The sequence below is a fragment of the Aplidium turbinatum genome, chromosome 6 (genome assembly GCF_918807975.1).
Source record: "Aplidium turbinatum chromosome 6, kaAplTurb1.1, whole genome shotgun sequence".
Classification (NCBI taxonomy): domain Eukaryota; kingdom Metazoa; phylum Chordata; class Ascidiacea; order Aplousobranchia; family Polyclinidae; genus Aplidium; species Aplidium turbinatum.
Window position 1 is genome coordinate 9,771,666 of NC_137477.1, and position 26,897 is coordinate 9,798,562.

The following is a 26,897-nucleotide window of genomic DNA, read 5'->3' on the forward strand; positions in this document are numbered from 1 at the left end:
TATATTTGAAAACAGTTCTGTGTGCTGAATACATAAAAACAGTGAGTAAATCATGGAACAAATCACCAAATAAGGCGGGGATTAGAAGTGGGGCAATTTCCATCTTCAAACGTGGGGCCTTGGTCCTAACCTTGGCCGCCATTTTAAAAAATTGGACAGAACTTGGTTGACAAAACAACAAAAACAGTTGAATCAATGCGAAAATTAATACAACAAATCTGATTCGTCACAGATTAAGCTTTATAGAAATTTTACAATTTTTACATAAAATTACGTGACAACGTTGCTTCAATGTAAAAATTGTATCATTTCAAAGATTATAAAGGAAGCAATGGTTATTCTTGCATATTTACAAGCATAATCACATCCCACATGCAGAAATAAGACAAAGAAAAATGTTAACTTTTCAAATCTTTTGTAAAAAATTTGAAATTATACTTTGTTTTCATTAATAAAATTGTGGCAGCAAACTGGAAAAAAAAAGGTGTCCGAGAAAAACTATGAAACTTGAAAGTTGTTAATGATAAAAATCTTTATTTGAATTCATTTGACAAAGATCTAAACCCCCAAATCAGCGACAAGCTACAATGTTTTACTTTTCATTGATTCAAGGATTTTTTTTATCATAGAAATTTAAATCTCTTAAGCATTATAATTGGAATTTAATAACCCCTCCCAATGGTCCCAAGACTGGGGATCTAAGTTATTTAACGTTGGAGGGTAGTTAAGGTTCCCGGATGTACCTCCTAAACAAAGATTGAGGTCAGCATCTCGGGATCCATGGGTCGAAACCGGATTGCTGTGCTGGGAGTTGTAGAGGGTCTGTTCATCAAGCCCCACAGTTTCAAATGGGTTTCCAGGAGATGGTGGATCCCCTACTGCTGAACCCAGAGTCAAGTCTAACCAACCCAATTCGCTATTCATAGAATTGTTATCCACACATGCAGTTTGGGATGTTGAAAGGAGTTCTTGGGATGCAGATTTAATTAGGCTGTTGCCGTAGATTGACTTTGGGGAAGACCTATGGTTCAGGAGTGTGTTTTGAGGATGTTTAAGCCGTGGAGGAGTGGCCGATGGGGAAAGGCTAACAGTGTTCAGTGTTGGCTCACCACTGTCAATGGATGAGGAGGAAAGACGAAGATCGTTTATCATATGATTTCCATTGTCCATGTTGGATGTGTCCATCGGAGAATAATGAGGTGTGGTGTAAATGACTCCCGAGTCAATGCTGTTTCGCGCGCTCCCTCGCGAATAATTGATTGTTTGTTGATCCAGATTCACGTTAGGATATTGGTGTTGAGCTGGAGGAAAATTGGAGGTATCCATCAGAGCATCCCCAGCGCTGTCCACGAGCATTTTTGTCAAGTCCGGGACTCTACCAGCTTGAGGAGGAGGATAGTCCGACTGGATGCCACCATTGTTCAAATACTCCAGAGGTATCTTGTTTATCTGATTTTGATGAATTTCTCTTTGTGGCTGGGATTGTTCCTGGGCCACGAATTCGGCCTGAAGAGGATAAGACTTCGGAGGATTTCCAGCACGAACGTTGATCCCATGGTAAGAGTTATGGTCGTTCAGGAGAACTCGGGTCACAACCGGTGGGGAAGATATATCTGCATGTACACATATACACATCAATATATACGTACGTACGCAACACATGTATACAACATAAACCAGCTTAGATACAGAAGACCTACATGAAAGACCGCATTGTCAATTAGAAATGAATTTTAAGGCACACCATAACTATCCCATTAATTATATAATTACTCAAACATATCTTCATTTACCACGTGCTCCTTAAGCTTGTTCTCCTGTCGCACAACTTTTTAATACAAAATGCATTCTACAATACTTTTGTTAACTTGCTTGCTATCTCGCGGTATACATTTACATGTTTTATTTTCTAAATATTTCAGTCATCATAAACAAAGAGGAAGATTCGTGGGCTAGACATTACAGATACACCACGCAATGTTTAACGGTATCTAACGTCAAGACTATGGCTTAGTCTTAAAACGCCAAACTTGAGAAAAGAAAATTGGATTTCAACTGAAGTAAAACTGGAATTTATACTAAATAATTAAGTATGTTAAGTTCTGATTGAACAAAGCTACAGCAGTAAATTTACCATTAAACAAGAAATCGAAGAGAATACAATGGCATCATTATGTCATGTGTTTAGTTACCTCCGTTCGCGGCTAATAGTTCAAAAAGATCGTCCATGTCTCTGCTGCCATCTTGTGGAAGTGTACTATCGCTGCCATTGATCATCTGAATTCAAAAATTTACGCTGTTGTTCTTTTCACACACTTCAAGGAAAAATCATAATTTTGTAAAACAACTCTTGCGGTTAGGTTAAAAATAACATTGCCTAACGCCACAAACTACTGATTGCGACAAAATCTAATGACATTTAAGCTTACCTCAAATGCTTGCTCGTAATTTGGGGGGTTTACAGCTTGTCTATTGGGAGCGGATTCTGGCGGAAGTTGATTGCTGAAAGCAAAGCAAAGTCTAAAAACCACAGCAGCGATTGTTTATCTTTTGCTCAGATTACTTTTGAAGTTTACAACAGCACAGCAGCTATATGTTGCGACATGCAAGAAAGGGAGAAAGAAATATACTTACTTGGTTGGTTGCCCAGTCGACCTGTGATTAGTGTTGGACGAAGTTGGAAACTGGAACAGAGTCTTCGAGAGGTGCGCCATCTCCACCGGCTTCGTTACAATCTGGTTGTGATATGGACAGACTTTTGTATGGTAATAATAATGTTTTATTTTACACCCATTGTGACAACATACAGCACACTTGCCATCACACATACAACACAACAGGCAGCTGAAAGCAGTAAAGGGACATTTAGTCATCGGGTCAGCTGCTCAAAATTATTCAGGCGTTTGATTTTTTTAGTAGTTTTAGAAGAAGCTCAGTTGAAATTAATTGCATTAATTGATGTTTTTTTGATATTCATAGCTAGAGGGAAAAATTGCAAGGAAATGTCTCTTTATGCAAAAGTTTAACTTCAGCCGGAGTCTTGTTTACAATTTGAGCCAGCGCGTTGATTAACATAATCTTTTTTGGGTTTTTGGATGTTGTGATTGAAAAACTTTCTTTATGCATAGGGAGTAACAAACTAGCACCAAAGACCATATTAAAAACCATGTACCCATTGATAAGGGTATATGCATTTGCATCCCAGGGCATACATATACCCAGGGCATATACCCATCAATGGGTATATGCATTTACATCATATTACACTTCAATTGTGGTACAATGACAGTCTTCAGTCATCGGCACAAGAAAATTAAAAGTAGCAACTGCTCCAAAACAAGAAAAGGTAAGACAGCTAGCTGACAAAAAAATATTCATAAAAAAAATTATTACACAAAATTCTAACCTGCACCGTTTCTTTTGTAGCAGGCTTATGATTGTGCAGCTGTTGGAGCTGCTTTCTATGTAGCTCGACCATGCGTTTTAAGTCGTTGATCTGTTTTTGTTGCTTTTCCAGCATTTTGTCTTTGCTCAATTCTTGCTCCATGAACGGGTGGTTGGGTTGGCTAGGGGCTGTCACCGTCTGCATCCCATGGGGGTCTTCCGCGTGGTGCCACGTTGGCATTGTGAGCTTTTCTTGTTCAAAAACTATCTTGTGCCTTTCAGGAGCTGGCATCCGGGCCATTTTGTGACTGTGCACTGTGTTGGGGTCGATGGGGAAAGCAGTTTGCAAGCCGCTGTTGCTTGAGCTTGCAGAAGCCACGCTGTACAACGTGGTGGTAGGAGGGTGGACAGATTGGCCACCGTTTGACAAGCTCCCCTGAAAACGTTACGCAAATACAGTTTAGTTGGAAAGGCATGCCACCCAGCCAATGAACCAGTCCGTTTTTATGTCGATTCAAGGTCGGCTGACGTTAAATCAATGTAAAAAGGCCGAAACCTGACTATGTTTAAATATTAAAAAACTATAAGGAAAATGATTTTTGCAATGTCCTTCGCATTCGCTACACCTAAAAGAGTATGGAATTTCAATTTTCTGTATTAATACAGGGTGAACGGAAAGTCCTTGGACTGACTTATAAAAGATTTATTAATAGAAAATAAATAAAATTTCACCAAAAAGGTATCACAATGCCTGCCTTCAGTTCTCTAAGAATCTGTGCTCTTTCAAGTCTCTTTTGCTTTTGGAGAGGTGTAAATAACTGCCTTTTTCTCATCTCGTAAGGAGACAACCGAAGATCCTTTTCCACAATGGTTCTTATAGCAGTATTGCTCACATTTATGTCTTTGGCCATTTGACGGATGGATCTGTTTGGGTTTCTCCTCGCCCTTTCTCGGACAGCCTTAACCACTTTCTTTGTTCGAGCAGTGCGAGGTCTTGCTCTCCTAGGACGATCTTCAGATGTACCAAGTTCTTTAAATTCATTCACAACATGCTAACGGTGGGTGGGCAACTTTTAAGAACTTAATGATCAGAGTTGGTTCCCCCAGCGCGATGGAGCTGAATGATGGCTCATTTTAGACCTTACAATAATAATGCTTACAACTAGACCTAAATTTTAGAGAGTTTAGCAAAGATAATTAGCATTTTAAATGGCATTTTCAAGTGACATTTATTATGTTTAATCAAAGATTGAAACAAAGTTCAAGGACTTTCTGTTCACCCTGTAAATTGTCTCTGATAGTCAATGTCATTTAAAAATTTACATTCTACACTTACTTCAGACAACATTGAGGTGCTTCCGATTGAAAAATTAGAATTGCCATCATCAAGATTAGACAAGCTGTAAAATATTTTCAATGGTTAGTTGAAACGTAAAAGGTTCAAGGACGAATTATTCCTTTTTAAATGCTTGCAGCGTTTTATATGTTGATTCCATGCTAAAAATACGTTATCGGTAAAAGCAAATTTTAGTTTAACTATTGGCAGGGTATGGAATGAAATGGAAGACGTTTTTTTTTCATCTTCCATCCTGAGATTTTCTTCCATTCCATCATAAAAATATTTCATTTCATCTCAAAAATGTTCTCCATCTGCAAATTTTGTCGCTAAATTTCAGCTATAAATTTTTGAGCAATACTTTTATGAGGATTATGTACGTTTTGTTTGGTGTTAGAAGTTAGCTAACAACTACAAGAAGAATCCAGGGCTGCGGAATCGGGCAAAAAATATACGACTCCGACTTCTAGGTTTATAATTGGCCGACTCCGGACACGTCAAAATCCCTACGACTTGACGACTGCACAGCCCTGGAAGAATCTATGGTCTTGTTTCGGCGCAACTTCAACACTTGTTGTGCAGAGAAAACAGCGAGGTGGAATGGGTTAGAGTGGCTGCTATTCCTGTTCTGTCAATTGATGTGAATCATCAGGGGTGCAAGTATCACGTAAACAATTGTTTGTTTTTTTCAATATTTGTAGGTGTATCGTCAACAAGTTTTCGCAGGTTGAGGTAGCGTAGAAGTGGCGGCTTTTTTATTTCGTTTTTGCGGTGATTGCTGTCCTGGTGATTGTTATGCTAGCATACTCGCTCTTCTATTGCTTAAGATTTAGTTAAGGTTGAGGAAAACTTTGACTTAAGAAAACCTTACGCTTTATTTTGGTGACTCCACGGTGTAGCTTTCATATGGATAAAGGTTATGTGTTCGATGTATTAATTTTCTACCATGTACCGCACCGGTATGTGAAGCTATACTGAAACAAATTTGATTAATTGGTTTATTTTTTATCATTGCAGTTTGCGTTTTAGTTTTCTAAGCGCTTTGCATGCTGCCACATAATGTCATTGTTTCTCACTCTTTGATTAATTGTTCAAGTTTTCACAGAAATAGAATCATTCAAGAGCGAGGTGCTTCAATGTGATGCATTTAAATGTTTAAACTTAAGTGAAAGTATGTCATTGTCTACTCACAAAGTGTGAATATTGTCGATTTCACTTCCTTGAACAAACGTCTGCCAACATCCGCGCTGGTTCAATACGAAAAAAATCGACATATTTCTGCTTAGAAAACGTAATCAAACGGAAACTTTTACTCAATTTATTTCACAACTTTCATATGTCTTGGCTGTGCCAACTTAATGATGGAAGATTGTCTTCTAGCCCATCATTCAAATCTTTCATCCCTTTCCATTTTTCATCTTCCATTCCAAAATGTGCCTACCATTCCATTCCATCACTTTCCATTCCCTGACTACTGGTTATATGAATACATAAGCTGCTAGAACAAAGTCTATCAGAACAAGACGTAAAAATGGCTGTTGAGAAAAATTTACTCGAACCAACGTTGTCAAAACTGAGATAATTGGCTGAGAACATGCAGTTAAGGAAAGTTGTCAGGGAGGTTATTATACAACAATCAACCGTTGTTGAGAGATAAACTATGATTTGTATAATCAAAAATTTTAGACAAAAAAACCTTGCAATGGTTTTAGGTTGTCTTGATGAAGACAAATATGACTTTTGTGGAGCAAAGTAAAAATAAAAAATTTAAAGAAATAAAATGAAAACGATTCAGAAACTTGATTCCAATAAGTCAAAAATGAATAATTTAAAGATATAGCGACTGAGAACAATCAAACAATAGAGAAAAACTTTTGCAATTTGTCGCACATAAATATTCATGAAAAACATCAACAAGTAACAAAAACTTACAAAACACCATCAGATGACACACAAAATGGCTTCAGCCTTTCAACCAGAATCTCTTTAGTCCCAGTCACCTGAGTAAAAATGAATACTTAGTTTGTGTGAAAACTTTGAAAATTCACGACAGGTACAAATAGTTTTAAAGTACATTAACGCATGTATTTGGTGACGGTACGCTTTATTTTTGATCCGATTCACCACTTTTAAAAAAACGCAAGAAAAAAAATCAACCGCTTCATTTATGAAAATCATTGCGTTCGGTGACGCTTCAGCATAGCGCGTTGCTGATGATAAGAAACGCTGTTGCAGTACACTGTATGCTGATTGTTATCCTGGTAGCGGTTGATTGCTGATATCAATGAACGTTGGCTCAAAAACTGGATTCATGATTGAGACCTGGAGATAAACTAAGTTTAGTAAAATGAAGCAGATAATTGATTGCGAACATTTTAATATCAAGATTTTTGAAATTGTCGGTTCAAAGGTTGTCCTAAAATTTATTGTTTTAAATTCATTTTTTTCTTGAACTTTTCTGGGTTAGTGTGTGTTGTCTCGGTATATAAACTAATTTAATTAAACCAGCTCAAGAGTTTTCAATGATAAATTACTTAGTTTTTGAAATAAAAATTGAACGTTGGCCAGCAGTCGAGCCCAGTTAGTTTTTTAAGCAGGGCTGCCAGACAAGTTTGAGTTAATCGCACTTAAATTGACAAAACTAACTGCTTTTCTTTTCTTGCCTTTATTTCAAAGCGAAGTGTTTGATATTTTTTAATTGAAATTGAATTTTGTTGCCTAATGTCAGTGTAAGAGTGACAGGTGCCTTTAAATCGTCATAACTTTGTAATGATACGTTGCCTGGATTAGATTTGTTAAATTTCATCTGAAGAAAACATTATTGACCTATTGTGTTATTCGCTTATACTCAATTATTTAGAGTAGACCTCTCGTGGGCAATCCTTGAGCATTGACAGGTGTCTGTGACATAACAATATGACAAGGATTGCACCACGAAGAGAAATCAGTGGGAAAATCGTTGCACACGTGTCGTCGCACACTCTCATATATGCTGGCAAAGCCTGGATTTCGCATTGTTGCATCACAATAACGCAAATTCAGGCAAAGAATGTACGTACAATTTTCAAACAACACACATTTTTCTCTAGCATAGGATGTTAAATAATAGCAACACATGAAAACTTAACTGCCATCCAAGTACTCCTAGAAATTTCCTTGTGAACCCCACGGGGTTCGCGAACCCCTGGTTAAGAACCCCTGATTTAGAGCAACTAAAAGTCAAAACTGGAACTTCTGAAAGTTAGGTCACAGTTTTTTTGTCGCATCCAGGCTTACGTCCAGTAGTTAAAGATTTAATGGACTGGAAGACAAGGAAGCCAGTCTTCATGACCACCTTCAGGCATTCAGGTTGAAGTTAAAAGGGACGTACTGACCTTTTGACCTCTTAACTTGAGTTCTTCTTTGAGCTCCGAGACTTTCATCTCATCAAGTTTGCTCTGGGTCAGCGGAGTGTTCAGATTTCGGGGTTTTTCTAGTTTCATGGTTTGAGTGAAAGGGGGCGCCGGGGGTGGGGACACAATGCGCTGAAACACAAAATTAACGCTTTTTTTTAAAAGCTGAATGTTAAACAAACAACAAAAATGACAGAAAAAAGGTTGACTTTATCTTGGGATGATGCTTCCATTTAAGTTAGACATTTATCAAAAGCGATAAAATAGCTGGCAATTCTCTTTTCTTGCAGTGTCAGGCGAGCACTTTTTATAACAAAAAATTAAGTTAAACTCCATTACTTTCTGCAAAGTAAACGAATCAAACTTGCCCTGCACGGCATGTCCAATGACTTTGGTCTCATTAACCTCAACTTGGTCTAATCGATCGGAATCCTAGATCAGTTATCGGAATGGATATGTTTTTAGCTCTACATCCTCTAAATCCTTTTTTAGCTCCTATCCCTAAAAACCACTTTTAGCTAAGTGGCTTTTAGGGATAAAATCGATGTGAGAGAAACAGGTAGCCTAAAAGGCCAGAGACATGAGCTTTGTTGCAAGATAATTTCGGAAATTGTTATTTTAGTAACTTTACGCATGCTTTGGATGAAATAAATTGATTTAAAGACTTTAAAAATTTCATCAACTTTTTCCAACAATTAGGCATTACGTCATATTTTGACATCTTGAAGTCAAGTATCTTGTATCCATAAGGAAGCAGTGAAAGACAACGGGCCAGAAGTAGATTACGTATTTAGTTATATATATATTGTAAAGAACATTCAAAGTAACGTGATATGAAGCAAACAACAGTCAATACAAAGTCACGACAAGCTAAAGAAACCGAGTTGATCTGCTCAAAGCCAACTTTGAGTGATACACGACACCACTCGCTGATATTGTGTTTGCTACAAAGGCCAGCACAAGCCAAAGTTAAGAGATTAGAACACAACAGGTAATCTCAAGATTAGGATTACTTCATGTATCCACTTTGGGTCACGGCAGATATTTTTTCACATAAGCTGATATATGTTATCTAAGTTTCTTCAATCGGTAAGATTCAGTGTACGATTGCAAGGATTGAAACGTTTCTTACGCAAATGCAATCTCACAATATTTTTCACAGCCACAAATGAATGAAAACGGTTGCAACGAATTACGTTAACCGAACAGTCAACAAGAAACTGGAAAAAATCTTTTTACCTGTTGGTTGAATGACGATGTTTGAGGTTCAGAGCACCTGAAACATCAAAGTGAAATAGATAAATTCATAGGCAACACTATTTTCTTCAATGTCTTAAAATGTCGCCAACTCATGATTTCAACCAATCTTTTTGTAACATAAGTCATTTCAATGCATTTAGAGGCACTGGTTTCTTGGCATCATCTTACTGGCTGTTTGAGTAACAAGAGCAGAGTTTCAACATTAAGAGAAACAAGAGGTATTCTGATACGTAGTTTTTTAGTTTTGCTCACATCCCAAATGTTAAACTCTGAAAGGTAGTGTAATAAACATTAACAAAACCTTGGCTTCTGCTTGTAATAGTAAATAAGCGGCACAGAGATAGCGTATGGTTTCAATGGTTTAAAAGAAAGACCAGCCGGGGAAGCCACCTCATTAGTGCACAGTGAATGTGTATGGGCCAAATTTGAAGTTGCTTAAATACGGGTTACCCTTTAAGGAAAGCGCATTAAAAGTGCAATATTAAACGGGTCAATATTAATGTTGTGTAGAACAAAATTAATGCTAGAGTTAACTAATTTATATCACGTAGCAAAAGCGGCATTATCATTGACGAATAACAGAATAAAAAGTTTATGAAATGTAATTTTGCATGACAAAATTTTGATACTTTAGTTTTGCAAGTACTTTCGCTGTCGCAACAAGCATATGAATTATTATATACTTGCGTTTGCACAATCTGGATACAAAAATCTCTACGACATCTAACGTCAAAAGCACGAAAAGTTTCACATCAATGGTACAAATGGGAAAATACGTAGATACAGATTTGAATGTAAAATGGTGCATTACTACTAATTATCACGAGCAACGGGCTAATCAATGACAATAAAAGAGGAAGTGTGATAATTAGTTTAGCTAAAACATATAAGCGTATGAAATATTCATTAGCCTTACACCGAGAAAACCCGTAACAAAAAGCGGTAAGTTTTCACAGCTATTTTTTCCATAAAACTCTTGCCAAAGCAAAGTAAGTTTAATTTGCCAAAAGTCGATAGAACTGGCTACCCAGTTTCCATTACTACATTAACTTGTAAGAGAAATGGAAAGACCAAACGCATGCCATCGCACAAAGCCTTTTTGCAGCAACAATGAGAATGAAATTCTTCCACTGCCTTTCCGAATGGCGAGAGGTCTGGTACGGCACTAGAGAGGGTGCTGGCTGGTTCAACACCGCTCAAGAGCACGCGGTTGTGTCTTTGGCAAGAGACTTAAAGGCTGACCTCCTTACCCCGTTCACTTAATCGAAATCTTGAACTACTGGACGTAAGACTGAATACGACAAAACAAGCTTAACTTCAACAACATATTACTTTCATAAAACTGAGGTATACCAGTACGATAAAAATACAGATGGTTAAAGTCATTCGTCGTCAATAAGCCAACCACGAAAGTCACATGATTGAAGAGATGAAAGTGACGTTTCACTACTTAAATCATTTTTCTCTGCCTTCTATTCGAGGAACCAAGGCTTCTTTTGCTTAATATTTAATTTCCTTTAACTGGGAAAGAAACAACCACAGCATTTCTACAATTTTTACGTAAATCTGATGAACGACACTTTTGCAAAATGTGCTTTACTTCAGTTGGAGCTTTGTGAAACATTAGTTGCTTTCTCGCAGTTAACACCGCTTCTACCAGAGAAACAGCAATTGTTTTTTAGCCGTGTATCTGCGGCATTGCTATCAGATATGCCAACTGCAACCCCTTGGATTGTGGTGTTATTTTGTTTGATATGTAAAGGAAAGTAACGTCTTTTTAGAAAAAAGGGGTTGTGTCTGATTGGCCAGTGAAAAAAGCTCCATCATTAGAAGTTCATTCATAAAAACATGACGTAAAACGCGTTCCCGGCAGCAACTTTCCAAAAGGTACCATTAAAAAATCCCCTTTGCGAAACAAGAGAAAAACGGAAATTATAGTTAAATTAAGTCATTCGTTTTCCCTCGGCTGACTTGGCGCAGAGGGTTAGGGCGGTGATAGGCTAGTCATTTCATTATTGCTCTTTTTTCTTCTGTAATTACCAAACAAACTTCAAAGGGGATTTTTTAATGGTACCTTTTGGAAAGTTGCTTCCCGGCAGTAAAATTGAATCAAGACACAAGGTAAAATATTTTAGTCACAATGTGTGTTGGATTGGTCAGTATGTTATTTTGCTTATAAGTACGTATCAGGACTGGTTATAGATATTATAACAACAGCATCATGCAACCTATAGTTTCGAAGACAAACCCTGTAATTTCATTAAAATTTTTCCTTTATATATTTGTATATATAAGTATTCTGAAGCAAACGGTAAGAACGTTTCAGGGATAAGTACAGGCTTTGAAAGCTCAATTCTAGATCCTGTATTTGTTTTGCTCTGAGTCATGGGCAAGGGTTTTGTTGCAGTATGTTTAAAAAATGCTTAGGTATTATGAAACTTTTACTAAAACCTTACCGAAGGTACTCAGACATCAAATCATAAAAGAGCCATTCTCTAAAAAACGAATGATTTTTTTTCCTTTAAAAACACAAATATTTACAATAATCTTACCTTTGAGTGTTGATTTGATTTGAATATTGTTTGTTCATTATTTGCAATTGAAGATACATTTGCTGTTGCTCGAGCAGCCTTGCATACGGGGTGTCATCGTGCAGTGAAGGAAGTTTATTTTCGCTAGGCTTCCCTTGCTGAAAATTAAAAAAGATTATAAATTTCTGTAATCACTATGAGAACCCATTTCTCAGAAGTACGGCATGTCTTTTTGAGCACCACCACATAACTGAAACATGGATTTATTGCTTACAAAGACAGGTGTTATTTCGATACACTTGATCTTTTGCACACAAAATAACTGCATCCTCTTTATCATGTGATCTTCAATCCGTCAACCACTCATTATGCTGACGGCTAAAAGAATAGACAAATGGAAAAACCTGAATGCCATCTCACTTGATATCAAGCATCGAGGGATAAGATAAGGTTTGTATCACACTAGGTCTTCGCCATCAAGCAAAGTTGGGCGGCCAGTTCCTTTCTCTTGGCAGCCTTTCCCATACCTACTAAATTTATTACACCCTGGGTCGAGGTGAGGGGTGTTTTTCAACAAACAGCTTTAGCTGGAAGTTATGCCAAGATTGTACAAATAGAAAAAGTGAGCGCCTTATGCACTGCGTTAACCCACCGCTTGCATGGTATCCATTAACCAAAACATGTAACCAATTTGTATTTTCCATTGGTCAATCAAAACCAAGCATTTTTGTGACAAGAGTGCCATTGACTTGCAGTCCTGGAGCTTAGTGATTGAAAATAAAAGCACCACTGCTCTGAATGGCTGTAACCGTGCCACTCCATTATTGATTTCAAGTATTTCAACTTGGCTTTGTGAAGCAGCATTGAATAGATGTGTTAAACATGATGCATCAAGTATGGTAAGTAGACTAAAAACAATGTAAAAAATAGCAATTTCTGAAGGTCAGAAACAGACAAAAAAACAATGAGCGAGTTTGAGTGAAACAAGTTTTATTTTGGTAAAAAGAGTCACTCTAAGATTCCCAGAGATTGCGCGGTAAAACAAATGTGACTCATACCATTTAAGATTTAGTCAGTGTCTGTAGACCCTTGATTCTGTGTAAAAAAAAGATCGATTTTTTCTAGCTAGGCTTCTCAGTTTTTCCCTGTCAGGGTGATGTCACAACTTCAAAAATAAACAGTCTTATACGTTATTGAGTGCAAAAAGTAAACAATACTACAAAAATATTTTGGAAAATTTTGTTTTGATAAACGTTTTCAGAATCTATGGGTGACAGTATCGGCCACATTTTGCCATACCGATACTCCAAAATTGGCCGATACCTATACAGTAGGCTACATCTCTGGTTTAAAAAGTATCTGTATTTCGAAAAAGTGAAAAACTTATTTCGTTGCTTAAAGAGATCTGCGTAAAACGGTGTGAAAGGAAAAAAAGTGCAGCGTAAAATCAGTAGTTGGGGAATAGAATAAAAAGATGATTGAATGTGAGTGTGTGATGGTCCACGTTGGCAAGTTAATGAAGATGAGAGCTGTTCAAAACTAAAAGGAATTTGAATAATTTTGTTTCGAATTAAGTTTCTAAGAAACTTTTTTGCGTTTTAAACACCAGTGACGGGATAAATGTTTCATCAGAACAATATCAAGTGGGGGAGGGGTAGTAAAAGAAATTTAAAAAATAAAATGCATATTACTTTTAAAGAAATATGAACTGTCATAGTGAAAAAAACGAATACTAGAAAAACTAAAGACTCGACCTTTTATTATACTATGAAAATTAGAGTAAGGTGGAAGTTTAGCAAAGCCCACTAAACAAAGTGTTTATCTAGCTACTCCAACACCAATAATACGTCGCCAGTTCATACATTACTGAAGGTAAAATGATAGTAAATTATTGTTGCGCATAGACAACGTGATTTAACAGCAATTTGACATTGAAAAAAATGGATATAAGTGATCAAAATTTGAAGCAATTTAATCTCACTCGTTGACATTATTTCAACTCATAATGGCTTGAGTTTCTTCACATAAATCATGCCGAGTTGCCGAACAAAGTGAAGAACAGACTGCGTAAGTTTTAAGTTTCTTGAGGGCCGAAAGGATATTATTCACATTCTTACATTATCTTAACAATTCAAAACGTTCGATTGACGCGAGCAGATATGGGTAGTTGGTTTTGGATGCTATCGCAATAGTTTACTGCTTACTCTGATGGTGAGAGTTTCTTGTAAAAAAAATTAAAATGTTAAGTTTTTCTCAATGCATAACCTGCCACATCACTTTTTGCAGCCATTTTGCAACACTACATTTCTTCGACAAAACCAAGCATTAAAAGTTAAAAGTATGTACACAGCTTTTTCAACGCGAAATCGTTGGTACAAGACAAGCGATACATAAATTTAATTTGGAAGGAACAGTTGAATGGTGGTATTTGCAATGTAAATAGTTGCTATATAACTCGTGCTACAGTACAGTCCAAGCTTTCCGCTTGATTGGTTTATAAAACGAAGCGTTTCTGGAAGTCTGCAAAATTCATATAGTACGAAAAAGAAAAAGGATAAGTTGGCCCCATCCTTAGCAAAACCAAACTTGTTTTATTCAAAAAGACTTGCAAAACAAAAATTAAGTGCACGTTTGTTTGAAGTTTCTTTGAAGCCACTTTGCAAAAACCATAGTTCTTTTTCGATAGCTAAAAAAAGTAATAATTCCCAAGCGGACAGAATTTGGTGATTCCGGTCTGGTTCTTCAACGTTTGGAAAGCCACCAGTGGCACAAAAAGCACCACGTTTCAGTCGTACGTGATTTCAGGCTAATTCCTTTAAAAATCAGTGCACACTGGGCGTAGAAAATGAAAAACAACGCTTTGATACACGGTATGACTTTAGATACGATCTGTGATGTTCAAGTTGATATATATGTATCGTTTTCATAATCGATGTGAGACGACAAAGGCTTTAGCCGCAGCTTATTAATGGGATAATGTTCGTACATCGACGTTGACTCAAACCGCAAACTTAGTTGTGATGCCAATCCATCAACAAAGAGGTTACGTTACACTAACATCCCACAAAAACATGCCAGCTAGCAAACGCTGCCATTTTTGCGTTGATTTAACGCTTGCAGTCGTTGAATGAATGTAAAAAGGATAATAATAACTGGGATATCTCAAGCTAGTATCTCAGTTAACATAATCCATCCATTTTACATTAAGTTAACGTCTGCAGATGTTAAAAAAATAGATATTGTTGGTTAGGATGAGTCATGCCAGAAAAGAGTAGCCTGGCAAGCTTTCGGCGTTTTGCTACAATGGCCAAAATCCAAGAAAGTTGAATTGTAAAATCACATGTGAAAGAAGAGGTCATGTTTTACTTTAAATAAGTGCAAATCAACTAACACAGGTAAAGTGCAACCACTGTGTTAAGAAATGGTGTTCGCACATATTGTTGAAACCACAGGTACAATTCAACGAAAACCGTAACTCGATGAACCCAAAGATGTGAATGAGTGGTGCCAAAAACTTGCAAAATATACTTTTGGGAGGTATCAACTGCTTGCAACCTGTTAAGATAGATCGTTACGTCAATGTGTCTTTAAGTGCCTTTTCACTGGAACACACAAGCCCAAGACAGAGCTGTGTGTTTCGTTAGTTTCTATAAATAGTAAAACATAAACAACTTTTCTATTTCCAGGGTTAAAATTAAACTTGTTTTCACTTAACTTAAATACGACCTTGATCAAGTAAACAACTAATGAACTGGCTACCAAATTAAGCAGCCCAAAGGAAATTTGTGATCATTTGTGAATCTGTGTAATCTGCCACTTATTTGTCAAGATCTCAGACAACAAAATCTGTCATTTTATATTGAATCAATGTAAAAATGACAGATTTTTCTGTCTGGGCAGTAACACTGGCAACAATGCCCGTCTGACGAAGTGGGAACATCTTATTTTTGCATCATCAGTTTCCAGTCTCCAGACGTTGAATCAAAGTAAAAACCACCCATGTTGTCAGCTGGGCTGTATGCGGTTAAAATGACTTAAAACGACGACAAATTCCAAAAATAAGCTTTTCGTGAGAGTTAGTAATTCAAAGCAGACTGCACAGAACTAGACACAGCTCAGACTGTGACACACAAGTTCATAAACAAATAAATCGGTTTGTCTGTAAACAAAGTTCTGTCAACTATGTGCAACAACTAAACCATATCTGGGACACATAGCCTAAAGTAAGAGTGTGCCGGATATCAAGCAATATCTACCCAAACTGATACATTTGTCTTGTGATGACAAAAGACTCGGAAGTTGCGATTAGAATCTGAAGCTAAAACATTGTTTCCTGTCTCGGGTAGCAAATCAATCCTTTTTTACATTGATTCAACATCTGCAGACGTTGAATCAATGTAAAAAACGAACCTATTTGTTGCCCGAGTGTCTTTGCGTTGTCAAGTTGAAAAACAAGGCTTTGCCTAAGGCAGGCAAAGCGGTTTTAAGTTCTAGAAAATCAATAGTTCTTCGATGCAAGTGACCCTCAAGGTGAGCTAAACGGTTCAACAATGAAAAACATCTTCGCGTTTATGAGCTGTTATTGTGTCTACTACTCTACTGTCTATCTTGAAGCACAAATCTAGGGTACTGGATCATAAGACGTTGCAAAAGAGAAATTTCTACAATGCAAACGTTTCGTCAGTCAGATGCAAACGCTTTCCTCAGAATTATGGAAAGTTCATTTAAAAGATGAAAATTAATGGGTAAATTGTGAAAAATATGTTGAAATGAAACACCGAAATACAAATAATTGATTTAAAATTCGCATCTTCTGTCAAGTTCTGACAAAGCAAAAATACTTAAAAAAAAAATTAAGCTACATGACTTTGAATGTTTTAAACATGATCCAAAACTCAGTTTCACTAATAGCAAAAATCCATTGATCTGTGCGGTAAAATTGCAAGAAGAAGTGGCGGAACCATTCGAGTTGACATGTCTTTACGAAACACTTTAACGTCGCAAGGACACATACATACTTGATCTGGCGGAACGTATTGGTGATATTTGAACTTCTTAAACTTTGGTTTATCTTTCTTCTTTCTTGAGTTTACCATCCTTGGCATTAAGCTACTTTGACCCACTTTGGAACCCTTAAAAAAATATAAAGAAGACATTGTGTTCTGTTAAGTGCATGAATGAATGAAAGTCATTCGTCGAGATGTTGGTCGTTGATGCATGATTGCTATGAAGGGAAGACAAGTAAAATAAAATTACAACACAGCATTTAGTGTGAGCGTATAAGTGGTATTAAAATAAAAATGCCAAAGCAGCAAACTTATCTTTTTTATATATATTGTTTCAATGTCTGCAAACGTTGAATTAATGTAAAAAAGCTGATTTTGCCGGCTGTAAGCGCATGCGACATGTTGTTGTCAACCCGGGGGCATGTAATCAGTCAATAAATAGCCCAGTGCCGCGTTCGTTCATAACGACCCTACGCAAGTAGTAATTTCACGTTTCCAAGTAGATTTTATTATATCAGCTTCAAAAAGGGACTTTTCTGCAATACAGTGCACCACTGGTAACAATAGTATTAAAAAAAACAACGTAACTAAACGAAAAATCTACTAGGAAAGCAGAATATGAGATATTTCTTTGTCAATGAGAAGCGATGACAAAGCTATGGCCGTGCAAAACGCAACTTTGCAACTGAACGCGGGGGTTGATCACTGAACAGGGCAATATGTGCTTTGCATAAAGGTCACTGTCTCGGTTGACTAAAGTTTTCTGGCAACTGTTGAAATGAGCTGGGACAAAATAAACTCCACTTTTTTTTAAATCATAACACTGATTTGATGTTAGATAACGTTAAATTAACGTGACATGAAACAACGCAAAAGATGTTAGTTGTGAAAGTGACTCTAGTCCACTTGAAAGGACGTCTTATAAAACAGGAGTTATACGTCAATCAATACCACAAGAACATGAAGCGAAGCCCTCAAGCTAGAAAGAGTTCTCAGCAGCCATGACACCATTTGGCCTTAAACAACAATTTGAATTACAACATCAGGTACAACAGCTACAGTGAAGTTCAAAGCCCAGCCTAACTTCACTTAGTTACAGTGAAGTTTTGAAAATTTCAAACAAACATTGAGATTACGACGCGAGTGGTAAAATCGCTACACCAGTCTTAATCTAGCACTTGACCACAACTGGCAAACACAAAGAACTAAGTTTTTTGCGTGGGTTACAGTAAAATTATTCGATTTTTTGTCAAACACGAGACAGGACAGAAAAACGCTTTCGTGTGGTTGCATAGTCCACACATGAGCAGATTATATCGAAATTGATTGCACCCGTACAGCTAAAGTTGTATAAAGCTGCTGAGATGCAAATGTCCACGGCACACCAATAGAGGATAAAACTTCAAGGTACAGGGAAACGATTTTGACTTGAAACTGTATGAAAGCAAAGTAAAACATAGAAGCTACGCTTGGACCAGTGCAACGAAACGGAACATTCAAAGTAAAAGCGTATCTTTAAAACAACGTCAACAACGCTAGTGATTACTTTTCCAGTCAGCAAATCAATTCTTTCTTACCATGATTCAACGTCTGAAGACGTTAAACCAATGCAAGAAAGGACTGATTTTTGGTTGCACTGACGAGAAAACAGTGCAACGTGGAGCCTATATCATTGTGTGGGTTGTATACACACTGTGACAGACAATATTGGTAAAAATCCTCCTTTTTTGCGTCAATGCAACGTCTACAGTCGTTGGAACAAAGAGAAAGTACCTGCTGGTTGTGTGCAGGAAGTCTATTAAACGGTCTCGTCAATTTGTTTGAGGTCATGTTTTAACCATGTGTTGGTCAACCCGCAACAGTGTTACTTTGAAGGCGTGTTGTTGTGTCAGCAAAAGCCAATGCACTCAAATCGTAGGTGAACGTCACGTTTTTTGAATGACAAAATAAAATTGAATTTTATAGCAATGCAGAAACGATGAAAAATGACTGTTTTAAAGCAAAATATAGCATCAGTGTGTGACTTAAGTATTTTCATTCTTGTAAAACATTTTTAATGAAATTAACATCACTTTTGAATGGTTAGCGTAAATAGTCGATAAATTAATATCATATAAATTATGAATAAAAAAAAACATACAGCTTATTCAAAAATACATTTTGTAAGTACCTTAGAAGATTGCCTTGATAGATACGGGTGACTGTTGCTCTGTGTAAATAGCGATAAGCTACTGGAAGACCGTGTTGCACTTGAAGCGTCATTTTTCGTCTGAAAAATACAGCACCAGTTAGCTGACAACTCTGCAGAAGACAAAGAACTATTTGAACAGAACTGGAAAACTTAAATTCGTCTTCCTACGTAAAAGACAGATTTTTCTTCTTATGAACCGTTTATCTTCTTCGCCACTCAAAAGGGTCGAGGCGAGGGTCGAGGGCTCTGCCCTTTACCAACCTTTTACAGATACATTAAATTTAAGGGCAGTATTGAGCCAGCCAGACCAGAATAGCGTCGTCCAGTGCTGCTATACCATGCATTCTATTTAATGCTTTTAGGTTTGGCGTAAAACCAAAAGAACTTAAATTTCCTAATGGAAAAGCTTGCAAGAAAAAAATCTGTAATAAAACAGTTTGTCCTTTTGAATCATGTTAGCTCAAAAACAGAATCCTGCCCACAATAAGATTGGTCTTAACTCTTAACAAATAGCTAAATAATTTACAGTGAGTGCAGGTATGTTGAACTTAGTAAGTTAATTCCTTTTAATAGCATAATTACATCAGCAATAAATCATCAGCAAACAACAATAAATCTACCACAACAAGAGAATGAACAACACAGAGAGTTACATAAAGTAATCATAGGCTATCGTCCTTTCGGTTTGTGGCGTCTGCATGACAGATTGCTAAGCAGTTCTCAACAGCAAAAAGTCTTTTGCTTCTGACAAAATTGCCCCAAGGTAGAAATAAACAGACTAACTGGATGGTTCGCTATTGCAAACCACCGTGTAAACGATTTATAAAAACAAAGCTAAAAAAAGATTTGTTTTGAGTACACTAAGTTGATGTGAAACTACATGGAGTTTCAAATCGAGTTATATCATATAAAAAAGTTTTCATTCAAACTGCATTGGAGAACTTAAACACAAGAAATGTTAACAACACAACAAAAGAGTGCTCAATGCCAAGCTGAGAAAGTCCAAGTAACTAATATCAATACTGTCTAAAAAAAAACTTTTCAGCTTGTTTCACCTTAAAGCAACGTTTCTTAACCGGGGGTGCTGGAATAGACTGTAGGGGGTGCTAAACGCATGCAATTAAATTTAAAAAATGCCATTTTACTTTTCTGCATTTTTTGTCTTTCTGCCAGTATCAGCAGATTCGCAAATGGCGTGACGAATATAACAAGTATAGCTTCACTGTATTCCTGGACAATCATGGAGGACCAGACCGGGCACAGTGTATGACCTGCTAATTCGTCTCTTGCAACTCAAATTCGAAGCCTGCTAGAGTGCTAGACTCCGGCAACACCATTTGAAGCATTCCACTGCAGAGTGTGAACAGACTCTCGAGACCTTTTTTACATTGCTTTCCTTTTGACAATGCTTTTTGCTCGCTGACGTTATATTTTGTAATGAAGTTTCTTGTTGTCTAACAAACTGTGCTGCTGTTTTAAGAGAGTTGATTCGCTTACAATACATGTGATTATAATTGAATTTTTATTGGTAAATGAAAGTCAAATACCAAATCCAGAATCAAAACAGCAGCACAGTTTGTTAGACAACAAGAGACTTCATTACAAAGTATATCGCCAGCGATCTGAAAGCATGTCAAAATTTTGGCTTCTACTAAACTTTTTGCCGGCACTGTAGTAGTTGTATGTTAACGATAGTTAGGGGTCAGAAAAGGTAAACGCTGCCTTAAAGCGACATCATAAAAAGATTAATAGTAAAAAAAATGTTTCAAAACTTAGGGTGAAACAGGATTTTATTTACTAAAAGTTGCTCTATTTAGATTTGCGCTAAGCATTGAGTAAGTTCCACAATATTTGCGAAGAGGAGATCATCATGGGGATAGACTTGATTGGCAGCTCTGTCTATCATGTCAGTTGATAGATATATGTATTATGTAACCAGTCGCAGAATATATAGCAGTGGATAAAGCAAGCAACCAACGCTGATCACAATTTACAAAAACAGTTAATTATTTTGCATTAAACTTCTACTCAACCACCAAACCAGGCCTTTTTTACATTGATTTAACGTCTGCAGACGTTAAATCATTGATTTAAGTCTGCAGACGTTAAATCAATGTAAGAAAAGACTGATTTGTCGACTTGGTATTACGCTAAAACAGAGCCATTTCACGAGCTTACGGTGTAAACTGTCGGTGCTTGTACTGCAGTTAGTGAGCAGGTGATTCCAGATGTTGTCAGTTGGAAGAGAGGAGGGCTGGCGGTGGGAGGAGGTTGTTGTTCTGGAGATAAAGCATCACTGCTATCCTCCTCAAGAAAATCAGCGATCTTCTTATACTGAAGGTGGCCACCTGAGGAGCAGTGTTCCCATTAATAAAAAAAAAGTTTAGAAATTTTAAGTTTGATTTGATCAATCAGATATTTAACAGCCACATACAGTAAATTATATTTGAATATGCTAAACATGGTATTTTGATCGCCAATGGATACTTCTTTAAACAATGTTGAGGTTATGTTTTAAAATCAAAGAGATGAATGAAAATTAGTAGTCAGCTATCGCACTCTGAAAATGAGTCAAAGTTGAAGAATTGAACATATTTTTATAAATCAAAATTAATTAAACACAAGTTACTAACGTTCACAGTAGCAAGTCAAGTTTTAAACTTATTTGCAAAAGTTGGTGCTCGTTCCCTCACCTTTAAGTGCTTCTTGTACATCTTCAGTAGCTGGTATGATATTCCGCTCAACCAGCTCGAAAACCCCAGGACGGAGCGCAATTTTATCATTTAAATCATCAACAAGCTTCGCTTTCTTGAGATCCTTCTGGTTAGCAACTATGGAACCGGAGGCGCTGGTATCTAGAGCAAAATATGTATATTGCAAGCATGACTGCCTAAAATGAAATTTGAAACATTAAGACTTTGGTAAAATCAATGACAGTTACGCACGCATAATAGAGTGAGCAAAAAGCATGTAGCTTCATCACGCCAAGTCAGCTTGTCATTGATAAAACTTTGAAAACACTAAAATGTACAATTGTACATGCACCATGGGCACATTTCTCTAACTGCTACTTACTAACTAGTTGCTAACTGTTAGGCTACTGGAATTATTGAAGAACCCAATTAAGTTAGATTGATTCTATTTTACGTTTCGTTTTGTTGCTTCTACAGCTTCTCTCTGCTCAGATCCGTGGTTCTAGTTAAAGTAAAAAACCGAACATAATAGAAATCAGATGCCATACATAGATTTAAACAGTAACACAGGTAACAGATACAGTACAGTAGTACTGTAATTGAAATGTCTTCATTTCATCATTTTGCATTACAAGAACATAATGTTTCTTTGAGTGTAACGCAAAAGAGAGGTCCATGTTATTTTTTTGGATACAAGCACTTCTTAACAATTCTATGCTTACCACCTAATGATCGAGACGTTTAAAGGGAAATTTAAACATATCAGATTTTTTTGGTCAAAAACCAAGAATTTATCATGCATTCTTTTTTATCTAATTCACCTCTTCAAAAAGTGCAATTTCTTGGGTATACTTTTGTTCAAAATTGAAAACCAGTGATTGAAACGATGTTAAAGAAATTTTAAAATTCAAATTAATTTCTAATATAGTTTGATAGAAGATCACAAAGTGAAAAACTTCACCTTAAAAATACCTACAGAAACCAATACAAATATTTATACCTTCCAAGATGTGTTTTTGAATGAGAAGATCCCTTTCTGGCCGAACCTGTATGGCATGATTGAGAAAGTCTTGTGTTCGAGCTCTTTCCAGTCGTTGAATTTGTGGAAAATATGCTCCTGGCGTTTTCAATGCTGCAAAGAAATCATACCAAAATCAACAAGTAGACATCAAATTATTGCTAGTGATAGTAAATGTGCATTACGGCCAAAACAAGGTAATTAGTGAAACAGCACAGATCAAGAAGCCAATAGGGTATGTAGGCCTACTTATTTGAACCTGCAATTTTCCATAGCAAAAGTAGATCACATGGGGTGTGCTAGAAAAACTCACAACACACAAAAATTAAATTTGAAAACCATGTGCAACCACTCATGGTTTTTAATAAACATTTAGAAAAATAAAACAGCATGGTACAAACTTCATAAATGTTTGCTATGCAACTCTGCATATATATACCTATCCACTCTAACTGCAAGAGCATTATCAAAGTAATAACTTTAAAGGAAGTGTAGTTTTGAAAAAAAAAACATTTCATATATATACGCCATACAGTATAAGGGAATATGCTCTTGTCATTTGTAGAAAAAAAAATCCAGCCAACACAATATATTAGTAAGTAGTTAACCCCGAATGTGAATTTAACCAAAGCAATCAGGTAAGCAAAAAGTTGATTGAGAAGTATGTCACTACAGTAGTTACAAGTAATATTCATGCAGACAAACCAATTTTAAATTAAGTCTAAACGCCACCAAAGTAAAAGAAGCCAGTAAAATCATACATCTCTTGTGTCAATAAAACAATGGATAGATTCATCAATGTAATAATACATTGTTACATACACAGGCTGTTTAATCACATAACCGATTTAACATAATATATACCATACTGTATTTGGCAGTCAATAAACACATGTGATTAACCAGTAAATACCGTAGCCAAATATTGGTGAAGAAACATTTTAAGTTTGCAATTTTCAAACGATAAATACATTATAGTGCTGTTAGCAGATGCATTTAATTGTTATTATTATGGCTTCTGGTGGTATAGTCTGATTTGTCACATTTTGACTGGTACTGCTAATGCTACTGTCTGAGTTTTCACAGCTTTCCTATTCACAGTGTATAATCCTGAAGCCCTATTAGCCAAAACTTCACTGTCCCATCTACAGCAAAATCCGTCATTTTTACATGGATTCAGCGTTGAAGACATTGAATCAATGTAAAAAAAATGACAGATTTTGCTGTCCGGGGTGGTATTCAGATTCGATCACTTGCGTGAGTCGAGAAGGTTAATTTAATGATACATAATGACATCTTGAGGCATAAAGCAATATATAATTGTTACCGGTACAGAATTGCATGAGTTAGAAAACAATGAAACAAATGCCCAAGTTCTACGTTTGAGTTATAAAAAGTGATAGCCAATTTCCAAAGAAGCTTTGGAACTTTAAAGCTTTAATGGTAGCTTCACTTAAGTTTGTAAGACAAACCAATGTCTTTGCTTTTAGAAACCTTATATCAAGTTTAATTTTTTCTCCAGAAAAACGTAAATTGGAAAATGGAAATGTGTGTAGTAAAAGCGGTCTTTCTAAAGCAGTGGTTCTCAGCTGGGGGTCCACGGACTCCAAGGGGTCCGTGAAGCGATTTCAGGGGGTCCGAGAAAGTTTCCGAGGTTTCAGCATGATTGATAAATTAACAAAATTTAAAAATTGTTTGTGCTTTGTTTTTGTATTAGCCTACAGTGATTCTCAAACTGTAAGTTGCAATAGCACTGTAACTATAAGTTGCAATAGCAACGCACTAGTGCGTCGTTTGAAATTCCAACAAACATTGCACAAAAGTTTGGTTTCTTAACTAAAAAGTATCATATAAATGACTTAAACCTTTTAATAAGGTGATGTTTGCTATCTTCAACTTAATTCTTTTGAGACAGCGGATTGTCGATCAATGTTTAACTTAAAAATGCAATACGTTAGCCAGCAGTCTATCAGTATCACCACTCACAGTTTTGCAATGACTGTGAATATAAGGAATTAATATTGATTGCAAAGGAAAAAAGAGAGAATTTTTTTTAACGGTTGCAAGTATTCTATTAACTTTTGACAAAATTTATACAAAAACATCAAATGAGCATATAGATTACTGATGTTTGATCCTGTGTGCTAACATTAGCTCATAACATAATTTCGTCAATCTCATCAATCGTCAAGTGCGTTGCGAATTCTGCAAATTTATCTAAGTGTGTTATTTCGAAACTTATGTAACATATGATTCCATAAGGAGACGCGATATACCAAAATTTCAAATACAAATTTTTAGGGGTCCGCGACCGCTTCGAAAGCACCAAAAGGGTTCCACCAAGACAAAAAGGTTGAGAACCACTGTTCTAAAGGCTGTCTCTTGATCTTTGGCCTTTGCAGGTAGGAAAATGTTGTAAAATGCTATTGATGAGACTACTTTCAGAAAAGTGTTAAGTCGAATGTAGAACATTGGCTTGGCTGCATTTTGATAAAGTTTTCTTATTTAATATTCTTTACCAATAGAACTTACGAGGAATAATGCCTTGCTCTGCCAAAACCTTACGTGGGCGTCTCTGTTGCAAACGCATAGCAAGAGCTGCAAAATTAAACAAAAACATAATGAAAACATGCACTTTCAACAACAAGCAAAATAATTTTGTTGAAATGCATATGCTTGCCACAATCATAATCATTGTTCATGCTTTTAAAGATTATATATATATACAAGTTTAGTATAGCCAGCCGTTGCAGCATATTAATATATAAAAAGATGCAAAAGTAACAACAATCTACCAGAAAAGCACAAAGAAATAAATAAATGTGCAGTAAGTAGATAAAATAAGTGGAATTGACAGTGCAAGCATATACAGAAAATGCCAGATCCAATCAAGACTTTTTAAGAAACAAAAAGGTTGTAGTTCAAGAAACAAAAAACATGATTTTTAAATAACACCATTGAGTAGAGAGATATGCATCACACATTGACAGTTTTTACAGTGAATACTGAATTAAATCAGAAAACTAACAATATATAATTATATATACATAAGTTAATTTTCAATGTCCTTTGAAATAATAAAGAAACTTTTCACAAATTTCCCCAGGTGACATTATGTTAGATTCCTACAGAATGTCATTCTAAAATAAAAATAAACTTCACAATCACAACACACAATATTAAATATATGATGCATCAATTTAAATAAGATTTATCTTCCAGTAAAAAATATTGTAAAACTTCATGCCGAAAGTTTTGAATCTTTTTAAAATAATTTCAAAGATTAAACTAGTGACAAAAGCTAAGTAAACAAGGTGCATTCTACATACAAATACTAACGCTAGTGAGCTGTCTTAAACATAGTATGCTGCTAATTGTACACACCTAAAAGTAAACCATTATATATATATACATTGTTTTATCTTATATTTCCTTTGTTTATAAAATGGATGTTCAATGATTGATCTGTAGTAGTGAGCATGAAAGTCAATTCTGTGACAAGACAAAACTGCACCGTACTTATAATGTGAAATCAAAAAATTTGTTAAAACAGTACGGTACTAGTAATACAATGTAAAAAACAAACCGTTCTTCTTGCAATCAAAATCTTCCCCCTGAGAGTTTTCCATCTTTCAATTCGCACACTAACCAACTTTATTTAGATCTTGCAGACAATCATTAATGCAATTATGACTGACAGAAAAAACAAATTTGTTAAGATACTGACCAGAGTTGGATTAAGTATATAGACTACACAGTTTTTATTTCAATTATATACATTGCGATTACAATTACACCATTAAATTTTTTAATTATAATATATAGCCTACCTTACAATTACATTGTCCTGAAATTTTAAATTACAATTACTTCCAAATGTAATCATTAATGTTCTGATCAAACAAAAATGGAAGACACCGTACTCAAGTTCATCTTTGCTTGAGATCATTAGTGGTGCATACCCAATTGTGTCTTGAGCAGTAATCGAACTTCCAACTTGATAGGAATTGTGGACACTTCCGACTTGATTGGGAATCGAACCTCCCTCGAGATTGTACCACGGTGTGCAGGGCTGTGATTTTTGCC

At 36.1% G+C, this 26,897-nt stretch overlaps 1 protein-coding gene across 1 annotated transcript; it reads right to left on the reverse strand.

Annotated features, from left to right (window-relative positions):
• Positions 1-642: 642 nt before the first annotated feature.
• LOC145772388 (uncharacterized) lies at positions 643-26,497 on the reverse strand. The gene is made up of 18 exons (XM_082584265.1): positions 26,398-26,497; positions 25,344-25,409; positions 22,794-22,925; positions 21,794-21,955; positions 21,279-21,448; positions 19,080-19,178; positions 16,922-17,035; positions 11,925-12,061; positions 9,352-9,388; positions 8,095-8,244; positions 6,653-6,720; positions 6,295-6,306; positions 4,715-4,784; positions 3,407-3,820; positions 2,635-2,735; positions 2,430-2,502; positions 2,193-2,277; positions 643-1,613 (listed from the first exon to the last, which is right to left on the reverse strand). The coding sequence occupies exons 1-18, from the start codon at positions 26,438-26,440 to the stop codon at positions 643-645; spliced, it is 2,904 nt and encodes a 967-aa protein (XP_082440391.1). The 5' UTR covers positions 26,441-26,497.
• Positions 26,498-26,897: the final 400 nt, after the last annotated feature.

Coding starts and splice junctions, on each gene's coding strand:
- LOC145772388 (XM_082584265.1), bottom strand. CDS start 26,440: ATGGAAAACTCTCAGGGGGAAGATTTTGATTGCAAGAAGAACG. Junction 21,956..22,793: donor TCAAAAACACATCTTGGAAG/GTATAAATATTT, acceptor ATTTTGCTCTAG/ATACCAGCGCCTCCGGTTCC. Junction 19,179..21,278: donor AAGCACCGACAGTTTACACC/GTAAGCTCGTGA, acceptor TGTATTTTTCAG/ACGAAAAATGACGCTTCAAG.